This window comes from Lepidochelys kempii, chromosome 1 (assembly GCF_965140265.1).
Source record: "Lepidochelys kempii isolate rLepKem1 chromosome 1, rLepKem1.hap2, whole genome shotgun sequence".
Taxonomy (NCBI): domain Eukaryota; kingdom Metazoa; phylum Chordata; order Testudines; family Cheloniidae; genus Lepidochelys; species Lepidochelys kempii.
This window is the reverse complement of record NC_133256.1, coordinates 149,658,004-149,684,316: the sequence shown is the minus strand read 5'-3', so window position 1 is coordinate 149,684,316 and position 26,313 is coordinate 149,658,004. Positions and strand designations below refer to the sequence as shown.

Genomic DNA, 26,313 nt, shown 5'->3' with positions numbered 1-26,313 from the left:
TTGCAGCCTGATCAAGTTAGAGCAGGTCTTAGTCTGCTTTCAACATAGTGCAGGGGTTCCAGCATGCACAGAGCTGCAGCAGGAGCGAGCAAAGGTGGGCGATATGTGTGCAGTCATGTACACACACATGTCCCTGACTTCACTCTGTGAAATCTGGCTACCCTCCAGAATAGTATATCCATTCATTTCTGTAGTAATAGTCTGAGCACTGTACAAATTTATATTTTAACTTGTTTAACAGAAATTAAGATCTTGATGACTTGATCTTTATAAAACAGAAAATCTGACACAAAATACAGTAATCAGAAAACGAGTTAGCAGAGGTTCAAACCTAGTATTTAATTGAGTACTAGGAAAGAGAACGTATATCGCTACTTCATTTCCAAGTACTTATTTCACTGCTAACTACTAGCTTTGCTACAGACCAAAAATCAAGCTGCATGAAGAAATGTACTACCACTGAAGTGATTAAACATGAATCTCCCAGGATAAAATAATACCATTACTAAAATGAAGGTCATGCTCAGAGGACCCTCTTTAGAAGATTTTCTTTTGGGAAAGCTGGAAACTTATACCAGGTTTTACAGTTTATATATTTCAAATAAAACTTTGGTAGGTAAACATTTCTGTGAAATCAAAAGATCATTCAAAATAGTGGTTTAAAGCACCCACTACAGAATTTGAATGTTCCACTTGAGGTTGCAGTTACCTGCCCAAAGGTACTAATTATTTCCTCTCATACAAAATATTTATAATTAAATAAAGGCAAATCAGAAAAAACAGTTTAGCCATGTGTAGATGTGACAGTTATAAAGGATTGTTTTTGATAGTATTAAATCCAAACATTCACAATTCATGAGTCAGACCCCAAAAGATCATGGGATCACCTTAAAATTATGACTTAAAATACATATTTTGCATATTTAATTCACCTCTAGGTTTTTGAGCCTGCAAGGTGCCTTCTGGTCACATTTGCAAGCTTTTCTCCACGACTATTAAGGTTAGAACCTTTTTTTTTAAATGAGAGCTTGGATTTTCAAGTAAGCACTTGTCTCCAGGAGCTGGGGTTTTAAGTAAAGCATGCATTTGTACATCTCATTGTGAGCAACAATATATTATTTGACTACTTGCAATAAAAGGTTAAAGTAATTTTGTTCCAATTGAGAAAATAGTCCTTTATGATAAAGACCAAACTAAATATTCTGTGGGATAGACAAAGATAAATGTATAAATAGAAAGTGACTAAATGACTCAAAGCTTTCAAAATATGCCTTTACCACCTTAGTGACAAACTGTTGTATTATTTTACAGCAATCCCACTACCTCCAAAAGGTAAACTGGACATCCCGGTATTGTTTGTGCCTGACACGATGAAATTGTATGAAGCTGTGGTGATTGTTCATGTAGTGAAAGAAAATGGTGAAAACTGGCCCTATGATGATCCTGCTGAATTAAACAAAGAACTGAAAAGGTAATTATGGTGATAGGAAAAAATCACTGTTGAACATATTCAGCCAATGGTCAACTTTCTCCCTCAGACATATGCATACAACTCCTATTGCCTTCAGATGAAATTGCATGTGTATTTTTTCAGGGCAGAAATTTGTCCAGTCTGTGAGATGTTTCTATGTAAGTGTTTAAATATCCAAACAAAGAACTGCAATGGTAGCTAGCACTCCGTCAGCTTGAATACCCGCCTTTCATTTTCTTAAATTTGGAAACTCAAGAGAATTCCTTGTCACTGCTTTTAGGTAGGTTAGATGAACAACAGTTGGATTCTTCCGTTATTCTTTGAACTAATTTGAATTAGTTCCAAATTTGAACTAATAATAAATCAGTAAATATCCTTTTGATATGTTTGTGTAAGCAATTATCAGAGATATATTTGGCTTTATTCTGATTCCATTTTTGTTGATTTTCCACTAATATAACTATCAAATTCAGTGAATTTGCTCCATATTTGCACTGACATAAGTGAGAGCAGATCAGACCAAGTGTTCTCATATCCTGAATACACAGCTCAATTCTCTTGTGTGATAAATTCACATCTTTGCAAAGTGGGTGTAAAACACTACCATTCTGATTTGGTTCCATTTTACATCCATTTTGCAGTTGCTGTGCATAGCTGTTAATGATTGCATAAGATGCAAGGGAATGGAAAATAATCAGGCACATTGAGAACTTTGGAGTCCAGGATAATTTAAGTAGAAAAGGGAGTGAGCCCCATGAAAGAACTCAAGAAATATGACCACAAAATAACAAACATATCTGAAAGAATTATTTCCATGTTTTTTCCGCCTTTAGACTAAATAAGGCTTTCATAGTGTCTCAAGTTGGGCACCCAAAGTTCCTAGTCTTGGCCACAGTTTTAAGTTAGCATCAATAACATCAGTTTCTCAGCTATTCTAAGTTAATTACATATTTTACTTGAATTTTCAAACAGCATCACCATGTCAGAGAATGGGGAAATCAATGGAATATGCTGGATTTACCCAATTCATGGAATCCCTGAAGCACAACCGTATAAATCAACACCAGGTATGTAATAGCTGAAAAGCCACAAACATAAGAACTGTAATAAAATCAAAACAGTTGCTTGCCTTTTGACATCTAACACTTGGAACTTGCATCATACAGAAGGCTGACACGGGTAGATTTCAGCTTGTATGTGCAGAACACCTTTGCAAATATGTGTGGAGAGCAGAATATTGAATCAGCATCCACTGAGTAAATCTGACAGAAGAATTTTGCTACTTATCCTAAAGCAAACTCTGAAGGAAGACTGCAAATCATTTTAATTTTTCCATAACACTCCTGGGAAAACTAATTTGCACTAAATGATATAGACTAATATTTATGGGATTTTTGTTTTAGCTCACTTTGGAAATAAATAGGGCATCATTCGCTACTAAATTAAAATACATCTATTTCTTAATCACAGTATAACTTCAGAATTGGTTTACTTTAAATTCTGTTAAATAACATGGACATTGTGAACTGGTTTAGACACTAATAGCCTTCATAAAAGCACTGCCTGTGAGTAGATAAAGGCTCTTGAAAATTTTCTGGTCAACTTTATACTGAATCTCCCTTTGGCAAATAACAACAACCTATGTTAGTATGGGAAGATAATGAGAGATGTCTTGAGGATTAAAATTATTGAATTTAATAGGAATAGATATTATTTGTACTGTCATTGTTCTAATTTGTTTAAGGACCTTTAACTTGCAGGCAGATGCCAATGTGATATTAATTAGAGCTTTCATCTCACTAATTTCCTCTTTATTCATTAAAGGAGGGAAGCAGAATATTATCAAATATTCCACTTGTGCCCAGTGTGACACCATTATAACTTTTCTCATTAGCATGAAAACTATGTGTACAAAAGGTGAATGCTTTTGTTCTTATTTTAAAACTTTAGTGTACTGTGAAACCAGCAAGTATTGAGATCAATATCTCTTTTCTTTAGGCCATTGTTTTCACTAGGTATGGTAACTGTACATTAAAAACGTTAGCATTAATAAATTGCTTAAGTGACATACTACTGTATATAATTGGAAGCTGTCACATCTTAAATTTTAAATTTCTAAAAGCTGTTATGAAAACTCAGAATATTTACAACTGGTTCTGTTGCCATGTAAATTATGCACAATACATATGTGTACTTCACACCAACATCTTTTCATTTATTCTGAATATCAATAGCCTTTAATGGCAATTTAGTAACAATTATTTATATACTGTGAGTTCTCTTTCCATCGCACAATCCAGAGTTATAAATGGACTGTACTTTATCCTTCTAAATATAGGCTCCAATTCAGGAAAGCACTTAAGCACTTTACATATGTACTTACGTCCCATTATAGATGTGCCGTTGACCAATTGTAGGATCGTGGCCCATAGCAAGTAATCTTCTAGAAATCCATTTTTTTCATTAACTTGTTATCCTAAATAGAAGGATTATCTTGTTTTTTCTTTGGAAATAGTATGATTAAAATTGCCTGCAAGCTACAGGCTGTGATGTCAAAACTTCAGACTGTGGTTCTGGTTGATTAGAGAGAGCCTCGTCCGTCTTTGCATCCCAAGAGAGTTCTGTAAAATGTTTGACTTAGTACCACACAATATGACTATAAAAAGTTGCATTGTATAAAATTAATGTAGTACATATTAGATTAAAAAGTAGCTAATAGATAGCTCTCCAATGGTAACTGTAAATGGGGAATCATTATCCAAAGGCAGTGTGCAGAGACTAAGTCCAGGGGACAGGCTGTGGATAAACCCAACAGGGTCAGGATTATGCACTGGGATCTCTGAATTTTTAGTTGGACTTTTGTAACCCTGGAAGGGGGTTGAATGTAAGTGTTCCCTGGCCAGAGGGGTAATTCACCAAGAAAAGATCATGGTAGAACCAGATCAACTGACTAGAGGGCGCACTAGAGTAAAAGATCCCCTGAAACTCTGTGACCTGACACCTGGAGGCACGAAAGCAGTGATTGAACCATATACAGGGACTGTATCCTGGAAAGCAGTGACTCTGAAAAGGATTTAGAGTTCTGGTAAATAACCAACTGATCAGAAGCTTCTAGTGCAATGCTGTGGCAAAAAGGACTGGTGTGATTCTTGAATATGTAAACAGGGAAATACGAAGTAGGAATAGGGAAGTGATATTACCTGTGTCTACAGTATTGATGAAACCATTATGGGAACACTGCCCCGTTCTGATTTCCAGACTTCATAAAGTACTGTATGTTGAAAAATTGGAAAGTGGTCAGAAAGGAGTTACAAGAATGATATAAGTTCTGGAAATCCTGCCTTTTCGTGAGAAATGTGGGAATCTAAGTCTATTTAGCTTATCAAAGAGAAGGTTAAGAGGTGACTTGATCATGCTCTACAGGTACCTATGTGGGAAGAATATAGTAGAGGGATTTTTAATCTATCAAACAAAGGAATAACAAGATCCAATGGCTGGAAGCTGAAGCTAGGTAAATTCAGGCTAGAATTAAGGTCTACATTTTAAACAGTGAAGGTAATTAGCCATTGAAATAACTTATCAAGGGATGTGGTGGATTCTCCATCACTTGAAGACTTTAAATCCAGTTTGGATGTCTTTCTAAAAGATACACTGTAGCCCAAACAGAAGTTATGGTCTTGGTGCAGGCATTACTAGGTAAAATTCTATGGACTGTATTATGCTGGAAGTTAAACTAGATGATCATAATTGTTCCTTCTAACCTAAAAATCTGTGACTATATAAGTCACTGCTAATCATCTGTGTGGATAAAAAAAATCTTTACCTTTTTCATAATCACAGAATAAATAATTCTTTTGATATTCACTTGGGCATAATTTTGAAGGAAAGAACATTGATATTTTAAAATTGAGAAACAGATAATCAGCTCTTTGTCCCAGTCTGTGTGGATTTTGAGACATCTGGAAATTTCTGAATCATTTTATCTGGGAACATAATACTGCCCTTCAATTTCTAGATCTAATTTACTAATCTTTCATGGTGTTGAGAGAATTATATTCAAGAAGGTTTTACAGACTATAATACACTGGATAAAACACCCTTGTATTGAAAATTGAAACATTTTTCAGGGGAGGATTATAATAATTTACAGAATTCAAGGAAGTCATATTGAATATTAAAATTCCTTTACTTCAGATATTTAAGGGAAACTAAAGTTGCAAAATTTTAAATCTTAGTATGTTTCTTTAAAACTGTTTTAAATGTTTTCTAAAACTTCAACTCTGAGCAACAGCATGTTATCTTAAATTAAGATATAAAAAAATTCATTTTCAGTTTCCACAACTATTAACTTTCTTTTGAATTTCTTTTTTTCTGCAGCACCTATTTTTACTTCCAATTAAAATATTTTAAAGGATACTGTACCGTTTTATTTTCAAATGAATTTAAATTAAATTTCTAAATTTCATAATTGCAAAAAAATTGCAGAGATTTCTTTTCAAGTGTTATTTGAGAAGCAGCTGTGGAAATTAATTACTTAGTCCAGAATGTTTTTTCAATAAATTGAGCAACATCTTACCATGCGTTTTTATCAGACAGAATATGAAGGGAACAGTAAGACTGGCTCTTCTTCACAATTTCAGTCCCAATTGGGGTAATTGAATACCTGGTATTAGCATCTTTCTAAAGATATCCCACCCTTATATTTTTAGTTATTTTGTTAAAATCAAAAAACTAATTTTTCAGGAAAGTAACATTTTACAAAAATCGATCCCTTCTTTCCTGTAGCTGTTGTATGCTGTCAAGCCAGAAACAGAGTGGAGGAGCGAGTGGAAGTTCTGTTAACTGGTGTGGTTTCTGGAACAACTGCTATGCCAGTAGAAAGAAATGTTGCGATCACCACTAAAACTAAGACACCCAGTGTCCAGGATGAAGTTCAGGTTACTGCTGGTAAGAAAGCACAGTACAGCAGATACTTCAAGTTATAGTGCACCCTGCAAATAATACACTATCTAGAGCCTGGTCCTGTCTTTGAAAAGAGATGGGGACTTGCTTCCAAAAGCGAGAAAATCCCTACTACATACTGGACCTAACAAATACCCCAATAGGCATATAACAGTAAGCATATGTCTGGGGGTGCGTATTGGTGGACTTGTAAACCAGGCGGAGATGCTTATTCTTTTTGCACCAATCACCAGTCTCAGGTCTGAGGCTGGCTTCCCATTTACTATCCAGTGAATAATTACCTAACTTAGGCTGTGTTTGTATTCATGAGCATGTGCAGTACAGCATTACCTGATTAAAAAGGTGTGGCTTGCATAAACCCTGAGATGAGTAGTAAATGCATATATGCTGGGTATGAAGGGAGACATCTGTGAGTGGGTTGTCCTGTTTATATGCCACATTCCCCACCACTGGGCCTGTTACCTGCAATAATGTGAGCTGAGTAGGGGCAGTAAAGTTAAACAAAAGATCACTGCTGCTCACTTGTTTCATCAGCCCAGGATATGATATAAGTTATTTTCCTCTGGGATCTTTTTGTACTCCTCTCATAGTAACAATTTCAGAGAGAGAAGGGGCGGGGAGGATGTTGTAAGTACCTGGAGAGACAGAGAGAGAGAGAGAGAGAGAGAGAGAGTCTGCACAGGCTACAGTACTTGTTTTCTGCACCTAGTGAGACCCTGCGACAGAGCAAATTTCCCTTACACTTAACAATATTTCCTAAATCCTTAAGCTCTGTGTGAATAGCCTGACAAACAGGGCCAAATCCAACCTCTCTACAAGTGGATGCAATTTCAACTGAAATAAATGGGAGTTGTGCTTGCTTGTGCCAGGGCTGAATTTGACCCACTGCGTTGATGCTCAGCTCTTCAAATATCACCTTTAGCAATTCCCAAATTGTAGTCACAGTGGATGAAATTGTATGTTTTTACCCAGTTCTTTATCTTTTTACAATAGTAGTATATCCCTTACACATCAGACAGAAATTCTGCTTTTAGATAAACTCACACTACTCCCATGAAAGTTAGAGTGAGAGTGTGGGATCAGAATTTGATCTTAAGGAGCTGAATTTTCTATGGGAGCTCAATCTGACTTCTGAGTTTGCACCGACAGTGTTATACTTGCAATCAGTTGAAGATGCAAATGTTAGAATTTAGACATCTCCCCAACGTTACAGATGTAAAAGCATGTAGCACCACAAATCAGGAGGTGTTATCTTTGAATCCACAAATGAGTGTGCCCTGAAAATTGCATCTAGACTCGATTGTGGATACAAAATTATAGAGGCCTTTTATGAAAAATTCATCCTAAAAATGTTCTATGAATAAGTAAACAAGGTCTGCTCAGGTTGTAAAGTGGCTTTAATCTACCTTTACACTGGGAGGAGGGACAACCCAACCGCCACCCACCCCACACACAAAACCCTGCCCTCCACAGCCCCTGCACTGGGGAAGCCAAGATGGGTGGCAGTGTGAGAGTTGCCATTGCAGTTTTACACCACCCCAGGATCCACTCTAAGGGCCAGTTAAGTTAGTTTTGTGGTTGATTTGTACCACTTGAGCCAGGCCCAGACCTTGTCCTGTGAATTTTTCTGTTGTACATTAACACTGTTTTGCAGAAAGTCCTGTGCTAGGTAACTTTATTACAATTCATTCTGAAATCTGCAAGAGTTTGCCCTAAACTTGTCTAATTTCTTCTTTCTGGGTTGGTTTATTGTGCGAATATTGGACAGCAGAACTGAATATCTGAGGTCACTGACTCCAGACTTTTTAATAGTCTGTCTTTTGTGTAATGTCTATGAAACCAGGAGGGGAGTGGAGGGTGAATAACAGAAACTTAATCTAGTACTGCACAATTCAGGATAATCAACACTGTGTGGACAGTAGGCTCTGCAGATTAGCTTCCTTGTATTCACATTTTACAAAACAATAGAATTAAGTCTAGAAAAATATGCTCTGTAATTCCCAGCATATAATCTTGTCTCTTTTTAGTTGTAAATATTATCACATGACCTTATTTGGCCCTGAAAGAGCTGTTGTATATCAAAGTATAAAGGTATATTTCTTAAAAATAGAATAACATGGCCGTAGTCTTTATAATTGTATCATATATGAACTGTAGTCATTTTAAACATTACTATATCTAATTCCCCAATACTATGGCATTTAAATTGAAATGAATAATGTGACTTCAGCAAATAAGAGACAACATTCTGAAACACTAGCAGATGCCTGATGTGCATGTTTTTTGCATGGCAATAATATTTCATATTTAACACTAGCTTCTGCATGTATTGCAAGACATTGATTTGGGACATTACATCTTTTCAGACAAGGAGTATGGTGATGAAATGCTCTGGCAACAAAGGTACGAAGATCATTTATGGCTCTGGCAGTTTCCAGAATGCTGTCAATGACATTATAATGTCATTATTCCTAGATGAATTTGATACCTGTCGAGGAATCAAATTTAATAGTACTATTATATGTTCTGCAGACTACCAGTAATAGCATAAATAAAAATGTAAAGCTGTAAGATAACAGCTTGGCAAGCTGTTTTTCATTATTTTCCCTTCTGAAACAGTGATCCATCAGAGTATGTATGTGATGTGTAGTAAGCAATTTTTATATCCAAAGATAGATGATGATAATTACAGGCAGAGCAGATTTGAACAGCTACTACTGTGTTTCAGTATTTAAATAATTTGAACAAGAATAAACCCTTGAGATGTGAAAATTTCAAGCAGCTCACAGACCTTCAAAGAATTATCAGTCTAGCCCATTCAGCATGATTTTGATTTAAATAGAAAATTATTTTAATTCATTTTAAAAAGAGGGGATATCTTAACACTATATAGTTGTAATGACATTACACAGCATTTAAAAGTCCCACAGATTCAATGCCATAATGATCCTACAGTTAAAAGGTTACTATTTACAGTACAGTATCAGATATAGGATTTCAGTCTGATAAGCCTTGTTGAATATATTGACAACTAAAATACAGATAGTTGGTGTTGTCAGATGTTTTTAAATCCACTGTAAATAAAATACAGCTTATTTTAAGGAACCACTACTGTATAGGCCCTTAGGGCCAGATTTTTAAAGAATTATAGATGCCTTTAAAAGCCGAGCTCTTAGTCCTTTATGGGGATTGTTTTATAATGTGCTTTGTTATTTTAATAAGTAATCATCAAAATAGTTTAATTCTGAAAAGCAGAGATGGTATGTGCCCAGTAGCTACTTCTCTTCAATGTTTTTGCCTATGCAATGAATGTTAAGATAGTGTAATTGTTGCAATGAATGAGACACCCATGACAGATCAGTGATCTGATGTGGTGTTAACAGCCTAACTCCTACAGTATATAGACTTCCCATAATATTGTGTTATACTAAAAAAAACAAAAACCTGCTACTGAAGCTAAGTATCCTATACTATAAGATCTTCTAAAGTTCCTTAGGAGTATCATCTTAGCTAACCCTGCTCCAATTTAGGAAGTCATGGATTGTGGAATATCATATGTGGGAACTTTGAAGCAAAGCAGTGTGCTTGGTGTGGTCATTGGCACCCAAATACCCACAAAGATGTTTCAGTTCACATTATTTTAATTGAGGTGCAGGATCTGGGAACAAATCAGAAATATAGGTTGTAATTTGGCATGGCCTTTCATTTTTCCTGGGTGCTTCATAATTGTCTTCATGACAATTATAAAATTAAATCAACACTATTTTTGCTTAGTTGTTGTGCTCCTCATTTTCTGCCCCCCAAAAATAAATTTGCTGCAGCTGATAGATCTTGGACTGACAGTACTGGAAGGAGTTGCAGACTCTTGTTAATCTTCGGGGGTGGTGGGGTGGGAGAGCACAAACAACGTCAGTGCAAGTTTTATAGTGATCGGTCCTTGACCTTTCTACTAAGTCTGTCAACTTTGGATATTATTTTCTGTGAAACACACTCTTCTCCACTAGGTATTGTTAGGGACCCAGCCTTAGGTGGTCTTGCCTAGTGGTCAGAGCAGGAGTCAGGTCTAGTGGGTACAGCAGGTGTCCAGCTTGGGGAAATAAGTCGGGGTTGAGCCATAGTCGGGTAGTGATCAATGGCTCCATTGTCTCTAAGGTGCCACAAGTACTCCTTTTCTTTTTGTGAATACAGACTAACACGGCTGTTACTCTCAAAAATGGCTCCATGTTTAGTTGGCAGCCAGTATCAAGCGGAGTGCCCCAGGGGTAGGTCTCGGGGCCGGTTTTGTTCAATATCTTCATAAATGATCTGGAGGATGGTGTGGATTGCACCCTCAGCAAGTTTGCAGATGACACTAAACTGGGAGGAGTGGTAGATACGCTGGAGGGTAGGGATAGGATACAGGGGGACCTAGACAAATTGGAGGATTGGGCCAAAAGAAATCTGATGAGGTTCAACAAGGACAAGTGCAGGGTTCTGCACTTAGGACGGAAGAATCCCATGCACCGCTACAGACTAGGGACTGAATGGCTAGGCAGCAGTTCTGCAGAAAAGGACCTAGGGGTTACAGTGGATGAGAAGCTAGATATGAGTCAACAGTGTGCCCTTGTTGCCAAGAAGGCCAATGGCATTTTGGGATGTATAAGTAGGGGCATTGCCATCAGATCGAGGGACGTGATTGTTTCCCTCTATTCGAGATTGGTGAGGCCTCATCTGGAGTACTGTGTCCAGTTTTGAGCCCCACACTACAAGAAGGATGTGGAAAAATTGGAGAGAGTCCAGCGGAGGGCAACAAAAATGATTAGGGGACTGGAACACATGACTTATGAGGAGAGGCTGAGGGAACTGGGATTATTTAGTCTACAGAAGAGAAGAATGAGGGGGGATTTGATAGCTGCTTTCAACTACCTGAAAGGGGGTTCCAAAGAGGATGGATCTAGACTATTCTCAGTGGTAGAAGAGGACAGGACAAGGAGTAATGGTCTCAAGTTGCAGTGGGGCAGATTTAGGTTGGATATCAGGAAAAACTTTTTCACTATGAGGGTGATGAAACACTGGAATGCGTTACCTCGGGAGGTGGTGGAATCTCCTTCTTTAGAAGTTTTTAAGGTCAGGCTTGACAAAGCCCTGGCTGGGATGATTTCATTGGGGATCGGTCCTGCGTTGAGCAGGGGGTTGGACTAGATGACCTCCTGAGTCCCTTCCAACCCTGATATTCTATGATTCTATGAAATACCAGAGCTGAGGGTCAAGACAGAGTCAGTCAGAAGTCAGAGCCAGGGTTTATAGCCAGCGCTAGTAACTGATGGTTGGACGTGAGGCACAGAGCAGGAGTACAGGGGGAATCAGGAGCATAGGCAAGATTGAGGAAGAAGCTAGGAGTGGAGCAGGAAAAAGGAACAGAGTTGGGTGCAGGGTACAGAATGCAGGCAAAATCAGAGTCCAATGTAGCAGCAAGTGGGAATGCCCTAGTTGCCTGGAAAACGTCTTGTGCCTCCCTCTGCTTGCAAACACAGTCTTGGAATTATAGGATAACTTGTCATGGGGGTTGCAAGTTTGTAACTGACTTTGCTAAACATCATGGGTTATTCATAACTCCCCCTATAACTGCCAAGAACTGGCCTTTGTGTCTCTTGCAAACCAGGGCCACACGCCCCTCACTTTTGGGAAGGACCCCCAGTGACTTCTATAGCCATGGGGAGCAGTGCTGTTCAGATTGCTGCTGATGGCACAGATAAGAAGGTCCCGTCTTCACTGCATCAGAGCTGCCTACTTTGCTGAGCAACCAGGTGACCTCTGGGTAAATGGAGAGACACTAATAGCATCTAGTTAATTAAATATGATTTTTCTGGTCGTCTTAATCCAGGTTATATCGCTGACTCACTCTGTGGCCTTCATCAAGGCACTTACTCTGTGTTTTTCTGTTTATAAAACAGGCATAAAGGTACTTACATTTTATAAAGAGGTATTATGGCAACTAGTTAATGTTTGAAAAGAACTAAACACTAAAATTCACTAGGATGCTCCAGTGACTGAGGGAGCATGATAGTAATCAGTCCACCAGTTTAGACAATTGCCAATGCCATCAATAAAAATAGTAATAAAGTACAGGTACAAATGAGCATTAGGGTCCCACATGTGCTGGGCACTCTAAAACATAGAGTAAAGGACAGTCCTTGCCCCAAAGAACTTACATGTTGGCAACTATGCACTGACTCTACCAAAAACAACTGGGTCCTTTGCTTCTCACACAGGAGACTGGTGGGATCATGAAGATCCCCACCCACAAACACACACCATTAAAAAAATAAAATTACTTCACTAAGAGTAGGAGTACTTGTGGCACCTTAGAGACTAACCAATTTATTTGAGCATAAGCTTTCGTGAGCTACAGCTCCTCACTTCATCGAATGCATACTGTGGAAAGTACAAAAGATCTTTTTATACACACAAACCATGAAAAAAATGGGTGTTTACCACTACAAAAGGTTTTCTCTCCCCCCACCCCACTCTCCTGCTGGTAATAGCTTATGTAAAGTGATCACTCTCCTTACAATGTGTATGATAATCAAGTTGGGCCATTTCCAGCACAAATCCAGGTTTTCTCCCCCTCCCCACCCCCACAAACCCACTCTCCTGTTGGTAATAGCTTATCTAAAGTGATCACTCTCCTTACAATGTGTATGATGATCAAGGTGGGCCATCTCCAGCACAAATCCAGGGTTTAACAAGAACTTCTGGGGGGGAGGAGGGGGGAGGAAAAAACAAGGGGAAATAGGTTACCTTGCATAATGACTTAACCACTCCCAGTCTCTATTCAAGCCTAAGTTAATTGTATCCAATTTGCAAATGAATTCCAATTCAACAGTTTCTCGCTGGAGTCTGGTTTTGAAGTTTTTCTGTTGTAATATTGCAACTTTCATGTCTGTAATCGCGTGACCAGAGAGATTGAAGTGTTCTCCGACTGGTTTATGAGTGTTATAATTCTTGACATCTGATTTGTGTCCATTTATTCTTTTACGTAGAGACTGTCCAGTTTGACCAATGTACACGGCAGAGAGGCATTGCTGGCACATATCACATTGGTGGATGTGCAGGTGAACGAGCCTCTGATAGTGTGGCTGATGTGATTAGGCCCTGTGATGGTGTCCCCTGAATAGATATGTGGGCACAGTTGGCAACGGGCTTTGTTGCAAGGATAGGTTCCTGGGTTAGTGGTTCTGTTGTGTGGTATGTGGTTGCAGGTGAGTATTTGCTTCAGGTTGGGGGGCTGTCTGTAGGCAAGGACTGGCCTGTCTCCCAAGATTTGTGAGAGTGTTGGGTCATCCTTCAGGATAGGTTGTAGATCCTTAATAATGCGTTGGAGGGGTTTTAGCTGGGGGCTGAAGATGACAGCTAGTGGCGTTCTGTTATTTTCTTTGTTAGGCCTGTCCTGTAGAAGGTGATTTCTGGGAACTATTCTGGTTCTATCAATCTGTTTCTTCACTTCCGCAGGTGGGTATTGTAGTTGTAAGAATGCTTGATAGAGATCTTGTAAGTGTTTGTCTCTGTTTGAGGGGTTGGAGCAAATGCGGTTGTATCGCAGAGCTTAGCTGTAGACAATGGATCGTGTGGTGTGGTCAGGGTGAAAACTGGAGGCATATAGGTAGGAATAGCGGTCAGTAGGTTTCCAGTATAGGGTGGTGTTTATGTGACCATTGTTTATTAGCACTGTAGTGTCCAGGAACTGGATCTCTTGTGCTGGAAATGGCCCAACTTGATTATCATACACATTGTAAGGAGAGTGATCACTTTAGATAAGCTATTACCAGCAGGAGAGTGGGGTGGGGGGCGGGGAGAGGAGAGAAAACCTTTTGTAGTGGTAGGTTTTTTCATGGTTTGTGTGTATAAAAAGATCTTTTGTACTTTCCACAGTATGCATTCGATGAAGTGAGGAGCTGTAGCTCACGAAAGCTCATGCTCAAATAAATTGGTTAGTCTCTAGGGTGCCACAAGTCCTCCTTTTCTTTTTGCGAATACAGACTAACACGGCTGTTACTCTGAAACCATTCACTAAGACTGTATATTCTAACCAATCATCTTGTTGGTCTTTTCATGGTATACAAGACACAGTTACATTGGGGAGTAAAAAAAAAAATATGTCAGTGTTACCACAAAATGTGGCCCCAAGGCACTCCAATACTGGTCTCCTATAATTATAAATTGATTGTTAATTTATTGTGCCCATTTGGGCAGAAAGTTGGTGACCCACTCTAAAGGAATTGCCAGGGTATTACCAGCAGGTTTGACTCCGACCCGCAAAGGAGTCTCCAGAGCAGGCTAATCCTGCTAAACCTTGAAAGGACACGGATACAGCGCTCCGCTCAAAGGATTGTCATACAAGTAGTAGTTCTTCAAAAACAAAGTCTTATTTATTGAGAGAAAATTAGGTGATTACTGTATATTCAGTAAAGCAAGAAGGAAAGCAGTACAGTATATAACAGGCAGTAAAGCACAATTACATTATACTTCGAGATTATACATTCAATTGACACAAAACTACACAGACTATAAGACAAATACAGTGTTGCAGTATTAGTACACACTTTTCATACATATGCATAAGGCCTCCTATATAATAACATTAGACTTATTACAATGTAATATACAAATACCCAGTGCAGATGTATAAAACAGCACTATAATATAGCATTAAAGAAACACTGAAAGCAATTAAAAATTACCATTCTGTGAGAGGTAGCGGGGCACTCACAGGATAGGGTGGGTTAGATCATACTCAGAAGCAGACATCCAGCTTTACAGACAGACACACAAACAGTCCTTTAAAACAGACAAGACTTGCACTCCTTCACCAATTCCTCTGTTTCATCTCAGGTCCTTCTGCTCTGATCTTTCCCTTCTATCATTGCTGCCTGGTTGCCTTCTCTGCTGTTCTCCATCTTCACTTACTGTTCTTCTCCTTCCTCTCGCTATATAAAACAGACACACATACCAAGCCTCTGTCTGGCCAGCCTTATATTCTGTTTCTGGTCTTCTCTGATTGGTTGACCTTTCAAGCTGAGTGCTCCCTGCGTGGGTGGCAACTATTCAGCCAATCAGCTCTGCCCTGACATCCTAGCTAATCCTCCTCCTGACCCCTCCCCTGCAGGTGTTTTGGAGTGAGCTGAGTCACGTTTTCTGAACTTTGTTTGACCTTTGTTTCTTACTTGTTATTGGTCGATTTAGTCTGTGTCCTCCATTTTGAGAATTTCTAATAGAAAATCAGTGTGTCCACCATTTTGTATTTATAGGTCCAAACTATCATTATTTATAATTTATCTAAAGCATCTAGCCCAGTGGTGAGCTGGAGCCAGTTCATACCGATTCACTGGAACCGGCCAAAAGTGTCGCCTTAGGTGCTGACTCTGTGGGTGCTCTGGGGCTGGAGCACCCATGGGGAAAATTTGGTGGGTGCAGACCACCCACCCCAGCTCACCTCCACTCTGCTTCTGCCCCTGAGTTAAGCTCCGTCCCACTCTGCTTCTCCGCTCCCTCCCCCGGCTTCCCGCGAATCAGCTGTTCGTACGGGAAGCCTGGGAGGGCTGAGATGCAAGCGGCAGCTTCGCGCTCAGGCCCAGGGAGGCGGAGCAGAGGGAAGCTGGGGTGGGGGGGGGTGCAAGGAGGGCCGTCCGCGCTGCAGCAGGTAACCGGGGGGCGCACAGGGGAACCACTCTCCACCCCAGCTCACCTCCGCCTCCCTGGGCCTAAGCGCGAAGCTGTCGCTTGCTTCTCAGCCCTTCCCCTGGCTTCCCACTCGAACAGCTGATTCATGGGATGCTGTGGGGGGAGCGGAGAAGCAGAGCGGGGCAGCGCATGCAGGGGAGGAGGCGGAGGTGGAGAGGAGGTGAGCTGGGGCCAGGCGTGGGGTGGTGAGCTGCCCATGGTGCTCTGCACCCACCAAATTTTCACCGTGGGTGCTCCAGCCCTGGAGCACCCACAGAGTTAGCGCCTAAGGCACCACTTTTGATGTGATCAGTGGAGGGAGCATCCGCTCCCCCTGCTCCACCCGTAGCTTTGCTACCCCACCTCCAGGAGCCAGAGGGACCTGCCGGATGCTTTCCGGGAGCCGCCCCAGGTAAGCACCGCCGGGACTCCCCACCTCACCCCCCGGCAGGTTCCTCTGGCTCTTAGGGGCAGGGCGCGGTGGGCACCCACTACGGTGGCCCATGAGACCATTCTGCCCGGTTCCGGAGGCAGAGGACAGGGGAGGAGGGTGGATGGGGCAAGGGTCCCGGGGGTGGGGGCGCGTCAAGGAACGTAGGAGGTTGGATGGGGCAGGAGTCCTAGGGGGCAGGTGCGGGCGCGGACTACGACTCCCTCGTGGGGTGAGGAGGGAACCAGTTGTTAAGATTTTGGCAGCTCATCACTGATCTAGCCTAAAACTAACTACTAAATTATGCTAATGGTAGTATCATGATACTGCCACCATTTTTGTTAAGCTGTTCGAAGGAAGTGAATTTTATGGCAATTTAAAACCCATCTCAAGGCTTTTCTTTGTAGGTAGATGCAGTCATAAGGCTCTGTCCTTGGTGTTGCTAGTTATGACATAGGATTAGAACAGTTTAAAAAAACCTTTTGTATCAATTCCCCTCACTACTAGTATGATAAATTCATTTATCTATCCAGCATTTAGTTGTTTTGTGAGTTCAATGAGTGTGTGGTCTTGTCCATTGTTGGTTCAAGGCTCTCATAGTTGTGAGACTGAGCAGACATGTCCTCATACTGGCACAATTCCTCACCACTCTTGATTCCCACCTTGGTCACACTTGCCTGTGTACCATAGTAGTTTTGTTTTTCTTTTGATTCAGTACACCAAAATAATAAACATAATTGCCATTACAATTTGAAACATCAAGACTACCACTCGGATGCAAAATTACATTAAAGAATCCTGTTGCTATGGGTGACCATCCCTAAAACACTTCCCACCATCTATGTTTGGTATCACTTTTTATACATTCTATTACTAGTTCAATTTTCTTAGTAGAATGGTGCACAGTAATCATAAGCCTTTGTGCATTTTTCTGAGCCTTTTGTAATTGTCTTTGTAATTCAGGATGATCACTCAATTGCTTAACTAAATTTATGTTTAATCCTAAAGGTATTGGGTTAATTCTTTTATATATATGGTATTGATCTTTAATTTCTTCATTCTCAATTTTGGGTAGTGTACACTTGAAAACGCAATCAATCACCGAAGTAATATTGCACAAGCATTTGTTTTTATAAGGGTTATTAGTTACATAGTATATGTGATTTGCTTTAAACAGCATACACCAACTTCTAATACATACACATTTTCTTCCAACATATACAACAATGGATCCATTAAATGGAAAAGGATCTTACTGATAATGGCATTTTCCTCTTTCTTCATTTAAATATATATCATACGGTTGAATTGCACCATTATTACAAATATATCCAATTCCACATTCTTCTATACAAGCCTCAAGTTCCACAGTTTTCCATGTCTGATTCTGTTTTATTACCCAGAGTTTGTGTTCTATTGGTTGCATCACACTAGGGTTAACATTTAACCCAAGTGCTATAATAGGAGATATCCATTCAGTTTTGGCATTAGGATTATAATTATATATGTAGTAGCTTGGTTCAATTGAGGATTGTATGTGAAGTTTACCATTTTCCACCAAGAATAGAGTCTTTTTTCAGACTGAGTGGCATATTTCCACATTATGCTTCTTATTTCTAGAGGCAAAATTTCACTCATTCCATCTCATATATCTTTCACCACATCATAAATCCAAGTCTGTGCTTGTATACATGCTGTTGGTAGCGATACATTGCTTTGCAACACCTCTCCTGTATTTAAGATGGCGAAATGATCGGCTCTTTGTAACTTTTCCCAACCCAAAAGTAAAGTTGCTACGGTGATGGCTAGCACTTATATCTTTTAAAGAGGTTATTTAGAGTTTAGACACAGCTTCCAAATGTTGTCCTACTGAATTTAACTTATTAGCCAATACCTCGTTATCTATACTGTTCAGTATTCCAAGCCCGATACCTGTTGCTCCTAGTACTGTATCCATCAAACTTCTTTTCTTTCTGTCAGTAGGAACTTTTATTAAAAGTTTTTTTTAAAAGTTGCTACGGTGATGGCTAGCACTTATGTCTTTTAAAGAGGTTATTTAGAGTTTAGTCACAGATTCCAAATGTTGTCCTACTGAATTTAACTCATTAGCCAATACCTCTTCATCTACACTGTTCAGTATTCCCTGTTCCTCCTAGTACAGTATCCATCAAACTTCTTTTCTTTCTATCAGTAGGAACTTTTATTAAAAGTTTTTCCATCAATTTCTTCCATCCTTCCACAATGTAAAAAGTATATTAGACCTTTAGTGGGTTTTGCCTCAAAACATCCATAGGATCTAAATCTACCATTACTTGCTTTAGGGACTACCTAATTAAACCTTCTGTATCGTATACTTCATTTCTCTTGCTTCTTATTGTTGTATTCAGCATTCCACAGTACCTTTGCTTTTATATCCATCCTATAATTCAATCTTTTCACAATATCTATAATAATGAGTCCTCTACTACCGACTCCCATATTTGCTAAACCGAATTATCATGTTATCTATTAATCTTATACCTATGTTGATGGATAGAGGAACACTTAAGGAAATAGATATCTGTTCTCTAGATAGTCCCATAAGCATATACATGTCTCATGACATATATTGCATAATATCCCCATCTACTGCATCAATGATCCAGTATCAATATAGCAGACTGTTTCAATTTCTGCTGCAATAATTTGGATTGGAACCATCAGTCTCATATACTGAGCTAAATATATCTGGGACACAATTAGTGGGCGAGTTCCCTCCTCTTCTTCTTTAATCCCACTTTCTTCATCCGTATCTCTTTCATCCTTTACTGCATTTAGTCTTATAAGTTCATCTATTAGCATATCTATATTTAATAAATCTCTTAATTCTTCATCATCCATTAAATCTCCCATTTCCTCCTCCTCCATATTTGGAATTTCCTCAAACCAAGCTGCCATTTTATTTATCTATTCTACTTTTCCCTTTTCTTTCTCTATCAAAATAAAAATAAAATAAAGACAAGTCACTACTTTACTCATACTCTGAGTATGTACATTACATATTTCCTTATTCCCTATGTTAACTGTCAATGGGATTGTTACAGGAATCTCACTTTTTATCCCTAATACTCCTCGTACTTCAGCTATATCTGAGGAGATATAGGGTAAAAAAAATCTGAGGGTTTATATATGCTGTTTAACACAGAATATGGAGATCCCGTGTCTAGATAACCTGATTGACATATTTTCCCCCCATTTATGTTAATTGTACCTACTAGTCTTCCACATTGATCCCCCCATAAGGGAGTTATGACTTGAAGGGGTTGTTCTTCCATTTGGTAAACTACAGCTTCCATTTGGGATGATTGGTCCACCCTCGAACTCTGACTAGTCGGTTCCAGAACAGGTAAACTTTCCAGGAACTCCTCTAAATCTTGCTCTGGCCAGGTAGAGGGAACGGAAGGTAAATACCAATCTTTCTCATCCCATATCTCATTCAACACTCCTCTCTGCATTTTTCCTATCTCTCCCTGTCATGGCTTTAAACAGAGTTACGCCATGTGATGCTACCGTTCCCCTGATAGTCATTAATATTAGAGGTAGTTTCTGATTCCAGTCTTTACCCTGTTGATTTACTACATTCCTCAGGGCAGTTTTTATTGTTCTATTAGTTCTTTACGCTTGCCCTGAACTTTGAGGATGTCAGCTATTTGCAGTCTTTGCTTAATGCCAAAAGCTTGACACAATCCTTTTGTAATTTCTCCTATAAAGTGAGGTCCCTGATCTGAATCTGTTTCTTTGGGGATACCCCACCTTGTAATAAATTGATCCACCAAAACCTGAGCTGTGGTTAATGCAGTATTATTTCTTGTAGGAATTGCTTCTACCCACTTAGTAAAAGGATCCACTATCACCAAACATTATTGATTTCCTTTTGCAGTTTTTGCCAATGGGCCAATAAAATCTATTTGCAACCTAGCCGACGGACCCCATTTTCTGGTGTCCTAATGATCCTTTTATTATTTTAGTATCTGCATTATTTGTTGCACAGGGTAAACAATTGTTCACAGATTGCTCTATATCTGCTCTCGTGTTTGGCCACCATCCACGATTTGTAACCTACTGAGAGTCTTATCTATTCCTAAATGCCTATTATCGTGAACTAGAGAGATAATTTCAGATCTAATTTCCATTGGAACCACACACACAGACATATTATCCTCTGTTTTAGTAGTTAGTACCAATCCTGTTTCATGCTGCCAAATTTTCCATTCCTTTTTCTTTCAACACCAATTTTTTTATTTCAGGATTTTTTTTTTTTGAAAACCTACTAAATCAATCTGTTCTATTCTTTCTTTTTCTAGTTTAGCTATTGGGATCAGTTGAAATTGTGGCTGCCATACTGTTCCCTCCTTGGCTTCTTCTTTAGCTTGTTCATCTGCCTTCTTATTCTACTGAGCTCTTTCAACATTTTTCTTATGGGCTTTTACTTTTCCCATTAATACTGGTTGTGTCCTTCATTGTGCTAACTCCCACAAATACATTAACTTTTCAGCATGAACAGCGTATTTACCATCTGCTGATTTCGTGCCCTGCTTTTGCCACAGAGGCATCCAATCCACTGTAGCTCTCAGCACCGATTCAGAATCTGTGAAAATAGCCACAGTTTTATACATTCACGTATTTTCAAATGCTTCTGCTACAGCCACAATTTCAGCAGCTTGTGCTTAATAAGGTAAGCACTGTCCCCTAAAAACATTTTCATTGGATATTCTCACGGCTGCATATCCCATATGTGCCACAGCTAAGGCTCATAAAAGCTAGAACCATCCACAAACCAAATTACATCAGTTGTGTCTATAATCTCGCTTAAGATTGCTCCGCCTTGGAATAATGTAGGTCCTTCAGGAGAAATTTCTGGTGGGGACATTCATGCTGTTCCCCTTCAATTACAAGACCATAAAGAACTGGTGATAAACTCAGGACCTTTTCCACTGTTATATTTTTATTCAGCAAGGCTAACATCCATTTTGCTAATCTAGGACTAGAAACATGTCCATCATTAATTTTCCCTGTTAATACATATTTCACGGGTGAATGGGATGTTTTCAGAAAAACAAAAAGATTCTGTGACATACCAAGGGAAACGATGCCACCCCCAAAAGCAACACCTAAAAGGGTGTCAGTAATAACTTTTTTCCAGTAATTGTCCAAGGGGACAGGGAAACCAGCAAAATAGACAGAAAAAAAGGAGAATTAAATAGAGGAGAAAATAATAGGAGAATGGTCCTGTATGAACAAAGGGCAGGTGATCCAGGAAGGAATTGGCCATGGAAAAAATTATTACAGTTTGAACCTAAAGACCGAATTGATGGTTTGCCTACTGATGAATTCCTCCAGAGATGAGCTAATCATGAGAGGAATATGCCTACAGCTCCATCTAGTCCCAAAATTCAGGTCTAGGGAGGCCAAGTGCCCCCTATCCCCCTGATATTAGCAGAAGATCATGCTGATTTAGTGGCACATTTACAAACAGATGACCCACTGTATATGTGAATTTAATAAGGGAGCATTCACACAAAATATGTTGATAGATACAGGTGCCACATTTTCTTTAATAAGCACAAAGAATAAGAAATTATTTGGACCCCCTGTAACTAGAAGAAAATTGCAAGGATTTAATGAAACAAAGAGTAGAGTGCCATTTATTTCTCCATTTAACTCTAAATTAGGTATAAAGCAAGGAAAAGAACAGTTGGTTTAATGGATCTTGATTGTCAAGGAATAACAGGAATTGGTATATTGAAAAATCTTTACAATAAGCAACCAACAGTAGATAATTGCATCAGAGTCCTAATGGGATTCGATAATTTCATGTTGACCAAACTGTACCTTTAATTGGCCTTAATGATTAACTGAATTTCAGCGTGTTAAACTGGCAGAGTTTAAATCTGAGAACTTTAATTTGTTCTTCACAAAAATGTTTCATTTTTTGAAGAGCAAATATTGTTCTCTGTTAGCAACACAGTTTATAGAAGACTGGGATAACATTAAATTCTTTGAACGGGAATATGTGGTTGCACTGTGGAAAAAAAGCTTCAGACCTGACCAAGGTCATCACTGTTGGTAGCGTGTACCTGGATAGCACGTGCTGTATCTTGGGTTCCTAAAGCAAAACTACAGGTACTACTTGAAAAAGAAACTACTACTTTTCTTTTTCAAAAGAATGGCAAATCCCAGGAGAGAACTGATGAATTATGGGGAGATACAGATTTTAAATAACAAGCATGCTTCCATATGATTTTACACATCACTCTATGTTTCTGCTGTTTCCTTGCTCTTATGAAGAATCAGACTTTTGTCATTCTTAAAAATTAGTCACAGTTATGCAAATTAGAACTACTTTCTAGCACCCAAGTGAATTCATACTCAGATAATATATTTTAAACTTTCAGGAAACAAATTACTCATCTATATTCATCTGAAGTGATTGATTCAACTTCACATAAGTATAAGAAGTCAACTCAGATACACAATCAGAAATTGTATCAATCCTTCCTGCAATTACTTTTTAGAAAGTAAAATAAAAAGTAGCTGAGTAACTAACACAAACATATCATTTACCTCTGAAGCCAGGAATGGTTTCTGAGTTACCTTCCAATGTGGTTCAAAGCTTTTCAAAAAAGGAAACGGGTGGTGCTAGAATTGATAAAACTAATGAGCATCAGGTAGGGAAAGTAGTCAAGAATATAAAACAAGGACCAAGTAATAAACTTGTTAATAAACATGGCATCTATAATATAAGATAATGTCACTCTAAACTGTTAACTCTGAAAATAAACACTAATGGATAAAGAAGAACTAGTAGATATCATTTACTTGGGGGGTATGGTATTTTCCTACAGCTTAATACCATTGCCAAATAGGGTTTGGGAAACTCCCAAGTCCTCACTGGTAGAGTTTCCTCCAATATCTTTTGCTCAGGAGAATGAGGTTTTTCATCTGAATGGAAGTAGTAAGAGATTCAGCCTCTCCCCCTGCCCTGCCAAAAAAAAAAATCCATATTTCTTCAGATATCTGCCTAGATTTTGGGAGAGCCACCTCACACTGATACTGTTAATAAACATAAATGTATACCTAGAACCAGCAAGACCAAAATCCATTCGCATTTTATTTTGCAGAACTCTTCCTATCATCCTTTCTTTTATGATATCTGGTTCTTGAATGTCCACTGTCCTAAACCACCTCCCCTGACAGTTTATTACACACTCCAATTGCTCTTGAAGTTAAGTACATTTTCCTAATGTTTGCCCTATCTTCAGGTCAGTCCACCTTGTCATCTCTTCTGCAACTGTGCTTGAAGACAGACTCACTGGATCTATACTCCCTTCTTTCATTTACAATTTTAATTCTGTGCCCTTCCCCCGCCATTTCTCGGTAGCAAAATATGCTCCCCGTAACAGTCATGTTAAACTTTTTGAACCTGCATTGTTCAGCTGGTTTTGCAGTTAGATAAAATGAAGTTGCCTACCTCTAATTAATTTAATTTTTCCACAATTCCAATCCAAGTAAAAATGGCAAAACAAAAAAACCAACCACTAAGACTAATGTGTTTTATGAAAAATGCAAACAAAGTTGCATTGTGCAAACATAAGCTGATGTGAAGCTTTCCACATGTGGCTAATAATTAAAATGTTTCAGATAAGCAGCTGGGTATAATAGTTTAATAGAATCACCATAAGGCATTGGATGAAATTGCTATGCTGCAGCATTGCTCTTGCTTAAGATAATTTGGAAAAAAACAGTGGATCAATGACTTGTATTTAGCAAAGTTCTATTAATCCAAATCATTTATATTAAGAGCTTTATTTGTGGCAAAAATAACACAAGTGAATTGCCTTTCTTGTTCTTAAAAGTATAATTGTTTTCCCACAACAAGTAACTACACACTTAAAAGATTAATCAGGCTTTTTTCAGTTTCTATCTTTGGCCTTCTTTGTAAACTTGTGAATTATCAGTCTAGCTTAGTGAATTATTTTCCAATTACTGGCAATACCCAAATCAAGAATGCATCACAAAAAACAAAAACAATATAACAACCCTTAAAGTGCAGCTCAACTCTGAAAAGATTTTATGTAAAAATGGCTCACCTTACTTGAAAGATATGCTTCCTGTGTGTATTCAGAGTCATTTTACTTCTTTTCGACCAGCGCTAATACAGTTATGGGTGAGTGAGTGGGATTATTTTCTGGTTTTAGAGTAGCAGCCGTGTTAGTCTGTATTCGCAAAAAGAAAAGGAGTACTTGTAGCACCTTAAAGACTAACAAATTTATTTGAGCATAAGCTTTCGTGAGCTACAGCTCACTTCATTGGATGTATTTTCTGACTCTCAGATCATAAACAGAATTGTTACTGAGTTCCAGTCACATGGTGATATGTAAGCTAGGAACGAAACAGGCTGATTTTCAGATGTCAAGGTGAGTTTATAGGCCTGACACTTGTACATTTACTTCTAAAGTGAGAAGATTTGAGAGACTAACCTGAAACCGCACAATACCATTTTTAGAGTCAAACTGCACTTTGAAGTTTGAATGTGCTTTCTAGTCTATGTTTCTGTTTTAAAAAAACATATGTGGCACTAAATAAATACTCTCAAGTCTTGATGATCCTAAAAGTACTGGAATAAATTGCCTAGGGAGGTTGTAGAATCTCCATCATGGGAGATTTTTAAAAGCAGGTTAGACAAATACTTGTCAAGAATGGTCTAGATGATACTTGGTCCTGCCACGAGTGCAGGGGACTGAACTAAATAACCTCTCGAGATCCCTTCCAGTTCTGTGATTCTATGAGTCTATGAAAATCAGACCTCCATCACCTTTGTTGTAATTTTCAAGCATGTGTATACATAGTGTATGATTCCTTGACTCTGACTGTGTTCCTGGGAATTTTACCACGCTGTTACATGACAACAGAGCAGACAGGCAGAGTGGAAGAAGAACACAACATGTCTACCCTGCACTCTGAGTGAAAGCCTGGGCCTGTTGAAATCAATGGGAGTTTTGCCATTATGTTCAGTGGGGCCAGGATTTCACCTTCTATCTTCTGATGTATTCATCACCATAGTATTTAAGTAGTCATGCAAGGTGTACACTTGAGCCAACGTGAAGAAAGCCAGCACCCTGGTTCTCTCACCAGTGGATCACATGGCAGAGAAGGTAAAATTTAATAGAATTTCAAGCTTGATTTTGAGGAGGCTGATTGAATTTTCATACTCAGGAATCTGCTCCTTCTTTTTAAAGGATGTTTCAGTTTATGCCGATCAATCTTAACAATGTCTTTTTAATATTATAACATTTATATGACAAATTCTGATAGATCTGTTTTAAATTTAAGGTTTTAATATCTCTTTAATGTTCAAGTGCTTGCATATGTCCATTACACTAGAGGTGTGTGAGTGTCTCGTGGACCAGTGCCAGAGAGTTTTCTAGCAGTACCCATAGAGGCAACCCCAACCACGTCTTGGCTCCTAGTGCTCCAAATGCAGCATATAAAGGGCAGAGATGCCCCACTCTGCCCCTCCTTCAGTTCCTTCTTTCCACTGGTGGTTGAAGTATTCTGTGTTCCTTGAGAACAAAGTTCTTGCTACTCATTTTACCTAGTGGTACTGTTTTTCTTTTGTTATTTTTGATGTTATTTTCTTATTTTTATTATAATTTTTCTAGTTTGGTTCTTTTTTTCACTCAGGCAGGACTCCCTGCCTTGCCCAGTATCA

At 38.8% G+C, this 26,313-nt stretch overlaps 1 protein-coding gene across 3 annotated transcripts in view; it reads left to right on the top strand.

Moving 5' to 3' along the window:
- CFAP47 (cilia and flagella associated protein 47) overlaps positions 1-26,313 on the top strand; it is a 636,073-nt gene that overhangs the window by 562,041 nt on the left and 47,719 nt on the right. For all 3 annotated transcript variants that reach the window (XM_073358068.1, XM_073358073.1, XM_073358080.1), the window contains 3 exons: positions 1,312-1,471; positions 2,444-2,538; positions 6,257-6,418. In XM_073358068.1, coding sequence (XP_073214169.1) covers positions 1,312-1,471; positions 2,444-2,538; positions 6,257-6,418 — 417 coding nt within the window. The remainder of the gene's footprint in view (positions 1-1,311; positions 1,472-2,443; positions 2,539-6,256; positions 6,419-26,313) is intronic.